Raw genomic sequence first — 14,805 nt, forward strand, 5'->3', positions numbered from 1 at the left:
CTTGATAGAATGCCTGCCTGGGTTTTGGGAATCCTCTTCTCAGCTCCCGCTGCAATGTTAACTCCCAAATAGCCAATTAGCAGAGAGTGTTTGAAAAAGATCGCTGGTGACCAAAATGTTTAATGAGTGCTAGCAGACATTTTAAGTAACAATCACCTGTTTACTATTCCTTTGGACTGTTTTAACTCCAGTTTAACCTCTTTTATCATGACGGTATCTTCCACTACACATGAGCTAAACTAGCATTGCAGCTTGAAGTCCCATCTTTGCCACCTTGAGAGTTTTTTTGTGCTATATGGACTTATTGGTTATTATTTGGTTGTAGAGCATAACCCTTCAACTGGAATGAGCTGTAGCCCATACATTTAAATGACCTGATCTACTATGTAAGCTTCTGATTACTTATGTAATATATATTGCTTGTTAAAGGATTATCATCGAACATTTTGAATAGACAATAATTTTTTAAAAAGCTACATTTGCTGTTGATAGTCTCCAAGAATTATTTGCCTTTTGCCAAAACCACTACTTATTTTGAAAACAAAAAATGCTGGAGATCACAGCGTGTCAGGCAGTATCGATGGAGAGAGAGGGAGTAAGCTAATGTTTTCAATCAAGATGACTCTTCATTGGAGCTGCTGTGATCTCTAGCACTTTTTTTGTTTTCAGTACAGATTCCAGCATCTGCAATAATTTGCTTCTTCACTAATTATTTTCCTTGTCCTGTATTATTTCAGATGATCAGATCCTCTCTGAACTTGGCCACACTAATGGAATTTACAGTGGTGTGAGTGATATGACTGGCAGGCAGTTGCTGAATGGTGGCTTCACTGTTGATGGCATAGGGCAGCAGTACCACGACCTGAGAGCCAGTAGCCCCTATGGAATCCCTCAGTCCCCGTCGTCTATAGCCTCAGCCCCTGCACACACCCCGTTAATGAACAGCCTGGGCTATATTGACAATAACTTGGGGATTATAGCACAAGGTGGACAGGGAATGAGCCAGGCCCTGAGAATGATGACAGGTGGTCCTACTTCTGATATCTCCACAGGAAGCAGTGCCGGTTACCCAGACTTTCCAACAAGCCCTGCCTCATGGCTAGATGACATGGACCATCCTCAGTTTTAATGTACCAAGCCATTAGTCTGAGATCCAATGGAGTTGGCTAGAAGAAGACTAGTAGCCACATTAGCTTCAGGACATTTGAAGGCAAACAATGTATGTGTTTACGGCTTTGGTTTCCTCACTCTGCGGAAGTGAATCCAGCTCAAATACAGCGCGGAGACCTATGGACCAATCCTCTGGTCTGGGACAAGCACCTACCAAGTGGACCTACCTGGTGGACTAGTGCTTGCAAGGGAAGACAAACATGTGTGAGTTTGGAAGCATTTTGTTGACTTGAATGTCAATGATGAAGGAAACGCATTGATGGTTCGAGGAGGAGGCAACTGCATTCTTACCTTGATCAATAAAGAGGAAACAGACATTGAGATTGCCTTACTGTAGGCTGTATTTCACTAGAATCCAAATCTACAAGCAAAGTGACAAGCGTAGAGTTTGCCGAGACTGTCACTGTAAAATAAGTTGTAGATACAAATATTCTGTTGCACAACTCAGTTTTATTTCAAAAAGATATTTATTTTACCGAGAATGTGGGATGCATACCCATGGGTAGGGCTCCCACTTAACTCATTGATTAAATTTAGATGGAATGTCCAGTATCCAGGGTCCTGAGGTACGTATACATGTATGAGGAGGGAGACTGCATTGATAAGAGGAACAATCTAGCTTTCCCACTGTGTGCACACTGTTGGGTTTACACCTGATTACTATGTCTTTGGCTGGTCATATGAGCAGGAGTAGGCCATTTACCACCTCAAGCCCATCTACCTATCTCAGTTCCATAATCTTTAACACTTTTGCCCAACAAGGACTAAGGGAATTGGTATTTCCACCAACATCAGGTTAATAAAGAAGTGTGTGACCAGTGATGCACACTGTGTGTAAATCAGAACGGAAACATGCATGGAAGGGAGCTCACATGGTTAACGAAGACTGGTGGAAAAGCAAAAGACCTACACTGCTCAAATCTTTCCTCTTGCCTCTAATTTCAAAACAGTCAATATTGTATAGCTAACCTGCACTGTGCTGGTCCTCTTATCTATTGCCCTACAGCATTAGTAGACTGGGTTTGAATCTCGAGTCAAGATTAGAGTGGTGCTGGAAAAGCACAGTAGGTTAGGCAGCGTCCAAGGAGTAGGAAAATTTCCACCCCAGATGAAGGGCTCCTGCCCAAAACATCGATTTTCCCACTCCTCGGATGCTGCCTGACCTAATGTGCTTTTCCAGTATCACTCTGATCTTGACTCTGATCTCAAGTATCTGCAATCCTCACTTTCGCCTGGGTTTGAACCTAACTGAAAGGATGGTCTTTCTAAGCTTTCCCATGCCGGTTTGCTCTCCAGTGTATATCATTTTACTTTCCTCTCTGGTATAAAGAAAGCTTTGTAAAACTGTGCTTTTCTTCTCGATTTACATCCTCAAAATATAGATGGTGCTATTTGAAATGTTTGCCCTTTCATCTGTGCCATTGTAAGCCAATGAGATGGGCAGTGCAGCTGAATGTCATCTATACTCCACACATAACTTGATGCAGTAGTCATTTCAGAGATAGCACAGTCTTTCATTCTCCCTGGGACAAGTTTTTCAAATCACTTTCAATGGTAGAAAAAAATGTCATGACGTGAAGACAATAGGACATGTACTTGGGCTCTATTGCAGCTCGTCATAAATACCTTACATCAATAAGTGATATAAAGTTCAGTTGCTCATGTATAACGTTTAAATCCTGATTAATATAAACCAGTTTGCTATGAAATGCTATGCTTTAGATCAGGAACTTCATGTGTTCCTGTCTTAGTTTTTATTTAAAAAAGAAGCCAATTTGCAAATTCTAAACCCTTGTGCCATTTAATCATTAATCTACTTGAAGCTAAAGAATCAAAGCAGTTTAATTAAAACATTTTGCAACGTGACTTCTAATCTGTGCTGTAGGAGAACAAATATTAAGGTTAGCATAAAAGGTGGATAATTAATGATGTTTAATTATTTTGCATTTAACCGTGCTGTACTAAGGATATCCTTGCACAAGGAGCAAACGGGAAATGGTTTTGATGCACAGGAAGACACTCTATAGTTTGGCTCATTGGAATTTGACATGGTGAAAGTCAATGTGAAGTGCTCTAGCCTCTTGAAAGTTTATAGAGTGCGAGTGTATGGGAAGTGATGCAGTTATTGAACTCTCTGTTTACAGTGCATTGTTTTTAAATGGCTGAATGTTGTGCTAACTCTGACACAAGAGCAGTCTTGTAGTCCATTCCATCTCAGAAACTTTAACTCTGGGATTAAAAATTGAAAAAGTTTCTTGATTGATTGCAATTCTATTCAATGAGCGTGAATGAGGAGTTCATTGGAATCCTATGCATTAGCAGTGAATGAGAGGTTTCTGGGCCATTGCATTTTTAAATGTGATGGGAGAACCCCTTGGAATTCAAAATAGGACTCAACAGTTAGAGCATAGAGAGCTGACTGCAGGAAAAATCTACTCTTCTAAGACCATTTGACATTAAGTAGGGTCTCTAACTGTTCTGTGATAGCAATGAGCCACAGGTGAAGAGTGAAACAAATCTGTGAGCAAAGTGTACAGAGGAACCTCAATTATCCCGCATTCGATTATCCGAACATCAGGTTATCTGGCAAGATCGCAAGCTCCCTGCGCTCAGTTAAGCTATGTTATCCAGCATTCGATTATCAGAATTCAATTAACCAAATGAGATTCTTCTGTACTGCCCACCCGTGTCCTTCAGATAATAGATAATTGGAATTCGGTATTAAATGACAGGTGGAACATTAGCCTGTAAAGAGCCAGTTTCTTATTTATTGTCAACTGCATTCATTGCTTAACCTTCAGGGTATGTGTCATATAAACCAGACAAGTTAAAATGAGTCAGTATCGAAAAACAAGCCTTCTTAGCTGCCCACACATGGGGTTATAACTCTCCAAATGCAACTCTAACTCTTAGCGAAGAGTACATCAGCCCTAGCATTATGTGTAGTCAAAGTAATGGGCCATACCATGACCAGGATCAAGATTAGACAAGGACAACTTCTGAAACAAAGTTGCCCAGTTTCAGATTAATGGAGAGATTGCAATTTTCAACCAGCTTTGGTTCACTTCCACTCCTTTTTCCCCGACCTGGACCTTTCAGTCCCATGAACATCTGCTCCCACTTACTACAGAGTTATAACATCTGGATGCTGTAACATTCATACCAGTTAGCTTCATGAGCATGCTCAAACTTAGAACAGAAGACTACAGCTTTCTTAACTGATTTTCTAGAAGAGGTTATGCATAAGCAATGAGCGCATAATGTGAAAAATGATGCATGTAAGACACCTCTATTTGTATAATTCTTCACTCAGCAACTGCAGCAAAATGAGGGAAAAAGAAGACCGTCTCACTGTTAATAAAATTTGCAAGTTAAATTGCGATAACTTAAACTTGTTTTATATATTCAGCTATCCAGGCTTGTAGGTAGATGGGTTTCAACCCTGGGTCGGAGCAATACATAGAGGTTGTGGGTACAGAGCAATTAGCATTCATAAAGAAACAGGAATGATTGAAAAATATAGTTTAATTTGTCTCCACATTAGAATGTCAATTACAATGCAAATGAGGAACTGGTTGCTAATTAGTCAAAAGTTCCTTATCTGGTCAGCTCAAAGTGTTTAGCCGTTCCACAGTTCCACAAATAGATGCACAATTTGAAATACCAGTAGAAGCAAGCAATGTATCCTAATGTGTGTTTTATTCAGATTAAATAAACAAACAACTGAATTATTATGCTAGTTTAAAATTATATTGATATTTTTGGTTGTTTGACCATCTAATTAATTGAGGCTCCAGCCCTGTTTATTCTAACGGTCTAAAAACCTGTATGAGGGATGAGAATTGGCCCAAAATAGGTCTCGAGCAGTAAAGGAGCCTTTTATCTGATTAAGGCAGGTAACCCACACAGTCATAAGGTTTTTTTTGGAATGAGGATATGGTTCAGATAAAAGATCTCTGTCCAAAGATTATCCCCTGGACTCTGATGGTGTTTGATGGAGTCAACAGATGAAGAGCAGATGGTGGAAGAGCAGATGGTATAGTGCAAAGCCCTCACCAATCCCAGGAGAGTACAGAGTTTTGTTGGAGAGACATCAAGGCCACTCTTGGATAACCAAGCAGCCATTGTCAGTGTTGCACAGACACAAGTCTAGGTTAATTCTTGGTTGAGCTACATTGATATCATAGGCTGGTCAGCAAAAAGATACAATAGAAATATATTTGACTAAGGAACCTCACACTCAAATCAAAATAGAAATTAACAAACTGAATCAAAGTTGAAAGGTTGTAGGCTAAAGTATTATTGCTTTGTGATAGTTGGAAGTCATGGGGAAAAATATTGTTTTCACTTGATTCAAATGTGGGAGCATTTCTCAATATATTTAATACATCCACAAGCCTAGTTTAAATGTTAATTTCTTATTTTAATGCTATTTAATCACTCATGCTTAATAGAATATCCTGAAGCTGGAACAAAAATAGAAATCATTGGAAAAGTCAGCAATTTCCAGCAATTTCTGCTCTTCTTTCTGATTTCCAGCATCCATAGCTCTTTTGGTTATTTTTAAAATTTCTTGAAGCTGGTGTCACTGGAGGGTTTAGGTATTGTAGAGGGTCAGGTTTGAAGAGATGCCCTTATCGGACTCCATACTTTTTGACAGGAAGAGAAGGGGAAGGATAGCAAGATGATCTTTTGAGTTATAATTGGTATTATTGATGCTCTGGTAAAGACATGGAGACAGGTTTCTCACTGGGAAGCCAGAGATGGAGGAAAGCACTGGGAAGCAATTAAAAATTAATCTTGAATTCATCATAAAGAAAGTACAAGGTTTCTAGAAGAGTTGTACTATATTTCCAAAAATCAAATTTGAAACTAATGCAGACAACCAAGTTGAGAGTAAATTTCAGCAAAATGCACAAATGCCTCTTTAAAAAAATAGTTTTATGTTGATTTGGTCGAAGCAAAGGTATATTCTAATTATGCTAGCGGTTTTGGCAACAAATTAGGATTCAGCAGAGGATTGCCTATGTAACAATCGCTGCACTTTACTGTATGCGAAGTGCTTTAAAATGTTTTGAAGAAATGTGTTAGTGTGATATCAATGCAAGTCCTATTGTCATTCTCATCACTGCTGGGATGTGGTGAAAGTTGTGCCCAAGAATCTATATTCACCATAATAACGTGGCTTCGACTGGAGTCAGTCTGACCATTGGCAACTCTGAGCCTCCTCACGCACTTTTGAAAGATGGAAGCTACACCAGTTGATTATTGTCAGTGAAACAGCTTACACCTTTTCAGAACTGGGTGTTTGAGAATGTGGACACAGGGTGTGCACGTGATTGTCCACATGTGTGTAGCTGCATTAGAAAAGATGCTCAGCTGCACACCTGGATGGTTCCGAAAGTACATATCATTTGTCTTGTAGTCATTGTTTCAGATTAATAACATTTGTAAATTTTGTACAGCTTAACCGTGCAGTAAAGTTTGCAAATTTTGTTTCATTGTAACTATTTATTGCCATGTGTCTTTGCAAAGAAAGTGGTGTTTTAATTTGTATATGCCTCCTATGAATTTGGCATGAAATCTGTACGAAGAAATCTACATTAAATAAACTTCAAAAGGGTTTATGACTTGGCATGGCATCCTTCATTTATCATGACTAGGTTTTGTTCAATACAAGTTACGATTTGGTGTGCAGTTACAGACACTAAATAAATCCTAGAGGCATTATTATAACTCAGTTATCTTGTACAGAAGATTTCCTTTAAAAGTTGTGATTGTACTCTTGAAAATCACAAGTGAAACAGCTTTAAGTGAAATGTTAAAATTGTAGTTAGGTTCTGTAGGACCTTCCTAATAAAAAATAACATTAAAATATTATAGCCTTTATACCGAAACATTGTACATTACCACATTCCTGCATTGATAAATAATTTTTAAAATGAAGTAAGTTTTAAAATATTAAGAAAAAATAGAACTTGCTAATTACAGAAAGCCCTTCTCACCTGATGATGGAGCGCCGCTCCGAAAGCTAGTGTGCTTCCAATTAAACCAGTTGAACTATAACCTGGCGTTGTGTGATTTTTAAATTTCTGACACAGGCCTGCTGAGGTATTCCTGCAAGACTCAAGACAAGCCAAAGAACAACATCTCAGTTTCCACTTAGGAATCCTGCAGCCTCTAAGACGCAACATTGATTTCAATAACTTTAGAGCTGGATTCCATCCTTCTATTTTTTTTTATCCTTTCCCATGCCTAGTCCTTTTATTATATGGGTTGCTTTTATCACAGTCATCCATTCTCATCTGCTCCTAGACCTATTATCACATTATGTGAGTTACATTCAGCCCAGCAACCTTTTTTGCACTCTTAGTTCTTATCATCTCTACTCAGTTTTCTTCTGTCCTGGCCTGCTGTTCATAATCTCCTTGTTTACCTACCCCTTTCATACTCCCCCTCTTTGGGCACTGTATCCATTTATCCGCTGAGCTCTCCCTTTCACCCCAAGCCCTCCAACACTCCAGCTTCAGCTTAAATATCACATTTTCCCAGCTACTCAGAGCTCCGATGTGGAGTCACTGGACTCGACACATTAAATCTGCTTTCTTCCCACCGAGGTTGCCAGACCTACCGAGTTTCACCACTAATTTCTGTTTTATTTGAAAGCAATTTGGTTGTGTTTAAAGGTATCTTTGTACAATTACTTCATTCAAAACAAAATTTACTTGAATATGAAGTACTCAAATACATTTCTATTTCCCCATGCCAAATTGTGACCACCCACATCCACTCTGGCAGTTTACATTATACAAGTCAAATCCCATTTTTGACACTTTCCAGCTTTGGCAGCAACTTCTGTTTTTGTTTGCCCTTTCAATAAGATGCTTTGAAGCTTCCAAGGTTGACTTATATGCTGCAAACTACGAAATTGTCAGAGTCTTCGATTGTAATTATTTTCAGTTTTCTTTTAAAATCATCCTGAATGAGATTTACTTTGCACTTGCTGTTAGATTTACCTTAAATATGTCACATTGATAGTTGGAAAACTTCAATTTCAGGTTCACGAACATGTAATGCCTGATGTACATAAAGGCTTATTAAATGAGATGAAACTGTCGATTAGAGACTCAAAGAAATGGAATTGATGTTTCCTTTGGTCCTGATTGCTTGCACTAACCTGTGAACATTTAGGCCCACGTGAAGTTCAGGTACATTCTAAAGAATGTGACTGGATAGCAGGCTGCAAGTTGACAACAACGACATGAATGTGAGACATCGGGCATGTTGTCAGACCTACGTTCTGGAATGAGAAATCTCAGGTTTAATAGACTTGTACCTTTGCCTATTTCTTTGATGAAGATGATGAAATTGGATAAAATAGGAATCAATGGCGTGAAATGTCTGTTTCTGGACTGTTCCAACACACATGGTGCATCTTTGTCCTCCAGCTTCCTGGACTAATGTAGCTCACTGAGTCTGAGGTAACTCATAATTTTTTTTTACTTTTCATCTGCACAGTTTTCAGTAACATTATAAGCTGCTTTCAAATATGACACATTATTCTGAAAACTGCACTGCTATGAATCTTAATAACTCCCTCTGGTTATATGAATCATTCTAGATTAATAGTTAGTTGAGATAATATGGCAACTTTATTATAAAATTAAAGACTACAGAAAAGTTTACCACAGCTTCAATTTAGTTTTATATTTGTTCATAATATGGGTGACTCTGGCAAATCCACATTTGACATCAGTCCTAAATTACCAGAGATTTTTCACTTGAACCTAATGCAGTCTTTATTGTGATTCTGCTTTTTTCAGGTCGTGAATTCCAAGATTTGTTTCATTGATATAGAAGGGGTGGTTCCACAGGTCTGGATGACAATTAACTGAGGTGGCAATTTGAAGGATATGGAGTCAGACAGCACAGAAACAGACCCCTCGTTCCAACTGGTCCATGCCGAACATAATCCCAAACTAAGCTAGGCCCACGTGAAGTTCAAGTACATTCTAAAGAATGTGACTGGATAGCAGGATGCAAGTTGGCAACAACGAGATGAGTGTGAGACATCGGGCATGTTGTCAGACCTACATTCTGGAATGAGAATGGGTTTGGCCCACATACCTCTAAATCTTTCCTATTCATGTACTTATTCAAATGTCTTTTAAACATTGTAACTGTACCTGCATCCACCACTTCCTCTGATAGTTCATTCTACACATGAACCACCCACTGCTTTAAAAAGTTGCCCCAATATCCTTTTTAAACCTTGCTCCTCTCTCCATAAAAACATGTCCCCTAGTTTTGAAATGCCCCAAGCAAGGAAAAATATCTTCACTATTCACCTTGTTAGTGCCCCTCATGATTTTATAAACCTCCATGAGATCACCCCTCAACCTCTTATGCTCCAGTGAAAGAAGTCTCAGCCTATCCAGCCTCTCCTTATAGCTCAGACTCTCTATTCTTGCAACTCCCTGGTAAATCTTTCCAAATCCTCTCTTGCTTAACTATATCCTTCCGAGAACAGGAAGACCAGAACTGCACACATACTCCAGATATGACCTCACCAACCCATACAACCTCAACATGACATCCCAACACCTATACTCAAAGGACTGAGCAATGAAGACAAGCTTGCTAAATGCCTTCTTCACCACCCTATCTGCCTGTGATGCAAATTTCAAAGAATTATGTGTCTGAACACCTCGGTCTCTCTGTTCTACAATTTTACCCAGGGCCCTATCATTAATTGTATAAGTCCTACCTTTGTTTGTTTTACCAAAATGCAATAACTCATATTTATCCAAATTAAACTCAATCGGCTACACGTCAGCCCATTGACTCAATTTATCAAGATCTATTTGTAATCTTAAACAACCTCCTTCATGGTCCACTATACCACCAATTTTGGTGTCATCTACAAACTTATTAACTATGCCTTCTATATTCTCATCCAAATCATTTGTATAAATGCCAATCTAAAGTGGATACAGCACCAATCTCTGTGGGACACTGCTTGTCACAAGCCTCCAGTCTGAAAAACAGCCCTCCACTGCCACCCTCTGTCTCCTGCTTTAAAGCCAATTTTGCATTCAATTGGCAAGCTCTACCTGAATCTTCTGCGATCTGACTTCACTCATTAGTCTACCATGTGGAACCTTATCAATAGCTTTGCTAAAGTCCAAGTAAACAATGTCTGCCACTGGGTTACCATCAATCTTTCTGGTTACTTGCTCAAAAAACTCAATAAAGTTGACATTATTCCTGCAATGTTGTTGTCTTTGCAATAGGTTTTAGCCAGGACTTAGTGAGGACACTTTTTCTGCAGATTTAAAGGATTTTTGGGTTCATGTCTCACTCCAGGAACCTGAGCATGAAATTTAAATTGACCATCTATTCAGCACAGCGTTACATCATTAACAGAAGATTAAGGGATTTCTCTCTGGCATTCTGGCCATGGTTTACTCCTCAGCCAATATCATTACCCCTCCGTTTTCTCATTGCTATTTTGGGGTTTGCTGCATATAAATCGGCTGATGTGTTTCTTATATTTCAAAAAAAATGGCATTGACATGTAGGGTGGTCATGAAAAGAGCTGTATAAATATAAGACCTTTCCTGTAGAAAGCTGTTGAGCTGTACGTTTGTGCCAAAAATAAGTGGTGATTTGCTGCAGTGCATCATATGATAAGCTCATTTCTCAACTACAGTGCACTGGTGGTGAGTAAATAGATAATGAGATTCCTAGCAGCAGTTCAGATTAAGCAGATTGCTTTGTCCGGATGGTGCCTAACCACATATTTTATGACTGAAACTATCTTGGTGGGTAGTGAATATTGCATCAAATTCTTGACTTTTGAGCCCAGACAGAGACCGGTGGTCATTTGGAAGCTCAGAGATTTGAGCCTCTTGACACTGAATAATAAGGATTTTATCGTCACATGTTGGTAGTACTGAACCAGTTCACTGGAATCATTGATAACTCCAAGCATTTTGAAGAGAAAATGGTGGTGGTGGTGATACCAATGACGATTACAAGGAAGTGATTGAACTTTTTCTGTTTAGTGATTGTCATTTGCATTCAGATACCAAAAATATTACCAGCCAAGGGGCTGTAATACTCACCCTTGATATATCCTAACAAGTGCAAACTGTGACACACTGTGGATATGAAAATATAAAAGCCAGCAGTGCAGCTTTTTAACCAGAATGGGCATTGAAGAATTGGCTCAATGTGGTAATAGGGAGAGAAAAAGAGAGAAAAACAAAGACAGAATGAAAGAAAGAAAAGAGAGAGAACAAAAGTGAAAATCAAAGAAGAGAAAAAGAGAGGCAGAGGAAGAGAGAGAGGAAGGAAGAATAAGAAAGAGAGAAACATGCGGATGTGTGTGTGTGTGTTTATTTATACAGAGTGAGAAAGCACCTTTCATGACCACCAGCAGTCTCAAAGTGTTTTACAGCCAATGAATTATATTTAAAGTGCATTCACTATTCTATTGAGTGGTGATGCTTGAGACCAGAATCCAAAGTGAAAAATGCAGCCGTGTGGTAATTATGCTAAAGGCACTGCTAATGGAATCTTATTACTGGTGCCAAGTGCTGCATGAGAAGAACATTTGCCAGGAATACCCTTTGTCTTGCTTGTGCCATGCACCAAGTTCCTGGAGCATAAAGATAGGAATGTCAGGGTGAAACAAGAGTTGAAATGATGGAGACACATTTTGTTTCCTAAAATATGTTGTTGAAAAAAAAGGCTGCAATTAGCAGGTCAAAAACCAGAATTCATCGGCATATGGATATGTGGAGATCAAAGCTGGCACTGTTATCCCATTTTTAAGGGTTTTACAGTATTTAATACGTCAGCATTAGGAGATTTCAGTGAGTGGATTGTGGCAGCTTTTGTTTTGCTTTATTTAACAAATATGCATCAAGCACTTCACCCATCTCGAGTTAAGGATCAAAGTAATGTTTAAACATTATTTAGTGGGTTGTTTAGACAGGTTTTTGGAAAATAAAGCAGATTAAAAGATTTACAAGTGTTTTTGGCTGCAAGCCAGCACTTCCAAATGGCCAAAAAGGCTCTAACACATCCTAGAGTGCTCTTAGACACTGGCACAAACCAGTTAATCAGAAATGGCTTGGGTGCAGTTTAATTTGACATTTTCTTTCTCTATAATTCAAATGAATGTAAAGAATGACCACCCCCGCCCCCCACCTCCCAACCCACTCCAAAATCCATTGCAGTGGTGTTGAGTTCTTCTGTTTATGTACCACAGTTCGATCATTTTCCTAATTCATACATGTGCAAAACCAATTTTCATAGCTTTTATTGGCTGCAAGATATGTACTAATTTGTCGACATGAAACATTTGCCTTTTTCATTGTGCTTGAATGGAGTTTAAGAAAGATTTTATGACCATCACTAAATGTGGAGATATCCTTCCTCTGCATTGGATAACAGGGGCGGCACGGTGGCTCAGTGGTTAGCACTGCTGTCTCACAGCACCAGGGACTCGCATTCGATTCCAGCTTCGGGAGACTGTCTGTGTGGAGTTTGCACATTCTCCCCATGTCTGCGTGGGTTTACTCTGAGTGCTCCAGTTTCCTCCCACAATTCAAAGATGTGCAGGTTAGGGTAGATTGACCGTGGGAAATTGCCTGTAGTGTTCAGGGAGGTGTAGGTTAGGTGTATTAGGCTGGGGTAAATGTAGAGTAATAGGGGAGGGGAATTGGTCTGGGTGGGTTACTCTTCGAAGGGTCGGTGTGGCTTGTTGGGCCGAAGGGCCTGTTTCCACACTGTTGAGATTCTATATAAAAAGAAACAGGGATGGGTACGGTGGGGAATTATAAAAGGAAGGTATAAGAGAGATGAGTTTTGCTTGAAGCATGAAACTATGTGTACCTTTCTGCCATGGCGGGGGGGGGGTGCTGTGGTTGAAATCTTGTCTACTGTGCAGCTACACTAGCGGAACATTTCACATTCTTCACTAGTGTCCTTTAGACAAGGAAATCTATCATCCTTACCTGATCTGGCCTGTGTGCGACTCCAGACCCCCAGAATGTGGTTGACTCTTTACTACCCTCTGGGCAATGAGGGATGGACAATAAATGCTGGCCTAGCCAGAGATGCCCACATCCTGTGAGTGAATTTAAAAAAAAGTTTACTGGTTAAAGTATTTTGCTGTTTGAGATGTGCAATTTCAATGTATTGCAAATTCTTTATCTGTGATACTGGTTCTATTTAAGTGAGGCACTGGCATTAGTAAGGCTTTGGCCTCCTAGCTGCTAGAATGGGCATGTTCTCGAGGGTCAAGATCTACTGCAGATCAGTTTTCTCCTGGACAAACAATATGCAACCACAATGTTGACATACATGAAGAATTCACATAGCCTTTGACTCTCACCCGGTGTTGAAGTTGAATTACAATTTCTGCTCTTCTTTATGAAAGCACGTTCAGATGTTGCATAGTCATTGGTGAACTAAAAGCCACTGTCTTATCTGAAGCTGACTTTTTCCTGCTCCTTGGATGCTGTCTGAACTGCTGTGCTTTTCCAGCGCCACTCTAATCCAGAATCTGATTTCCAGCATCTGGTGTCCTGGTTTTTTACCTAAAACTATAAAATGACTCCTGTGTTCCCTGACCTAAGGAAATTGGTGGAATGGATTTCCTCTGAGTGCTGCTGCTATGAAAAGACTCACCACTGAATTGAATTACCACAGGCAGCACGTTAAATTTAAAATAAAGTGTGGCGTGGACCTCAATAGTTACTTGCTGCTTGTGAGTTGCAGCGGCCTGCCTCAATACCCTCTTTTTCACAGGATGATTTGGACAGAGAACCCGATTTCTTTATTACTTTAAAAAATGGAATCTGTGTGCATTGATAACGGAGTAGGCCCTTCAGCCCCTCGAGCCTGTTCCAACAGTCAATGAGATTATGGTTGTGGCCCAACTCCATTCGCCTGTCTTTAGCCCATACCCTTTAGTACGTTTGCTTACCAAAAATGATCTATCGCTGATTTAAAACTAACAACCGACCTTACGATGGCCCGGTGTTATTTTGCTGGACTTTTAATCCAGAGACCCCAGGTAATGTTTCATGGACTTGGGTTTGAATGCTATCATGGCAGATAGTGGAATTTGAATTCAATAAAAATCTGGAATTAAGAGTCCAACAATGGCCATGAACCGATTGTCGGAAAAGCCCACCTGGTGAGCTCATGTCCTTTAGGAAGAAAATTACCATCCTTACCTGGTCTGGCTTACACATGACTCCAGACCCACTACAATGGGCAGTTAGGGACGTGCAACAAATATTGGCCCAGCCAGCGACACCCTCATTTTGCGGAAGAATGTTTCAAACACTGCTACCCTTGTGTGTTGGTGTGCTTCTTAACATCTCTCCTGCAAGGTCTGGCCCTAATTCATAAGTAATGACCCCTCCAACCACCCCCCGCCCCCCACCCCATTCTAGAGTACCGTACCAGTATAGTTTATCTTTACCTATCTTGTCCTTTCCCATTAATATCATAGAACATAGAATATTACAGCACAGGAACATGACCCCAAATTAAACTAATCCCTTCTGTCTACCCATGGTCCATATCTCTCCATTCCTTGCTTATTCATGTGTT

General features: G+C 39.8%; 1 protein-coding gene across 2 annotated transcripts in view; it reads left to right on the forward strand.

The window, feature by feature from the left end:
• The window catches only part of lhx4 (LIM homeobox 4), a 120,665-nt gene extending 113,868 nt beyond the window's left edge, over positions 1-6,797 (forward strand). For both annotated transcript variants that reach the window (XM_072573519.1, XM_072573520.1), the window contains exon 6: positions 738-6,797. In XM_072573519.1, the coding sequence (XP_072429620.1) occupies positions 738-1,129 (392 nt within the window). In that variant the 3' untranslated portion in view covers positions 1,130-6,797. The remainder of the gene's footprint in view (positions 1-737) is intronic.
• Positions 6,798-14,805: the final 8,008 nt, after the last annotated feature.

Source organism: Chiloscyllium punctatum, chromosome 7 (assembly GCF_047496795.1).
Source record: "Chiloscyllium punctatum isolate Juve2018m chromosome 7, sChiPun1.3, whole genome shotgun sequence".
Classification (NCBI taxonomy): domain Eukaryota; kingdom Metazoa; phylum Chordata; class Chondrichthyes; order Orectolobiformes; family Hemiscylliidae; genus Chiloscyllium; species Chiloscyllium punctatum.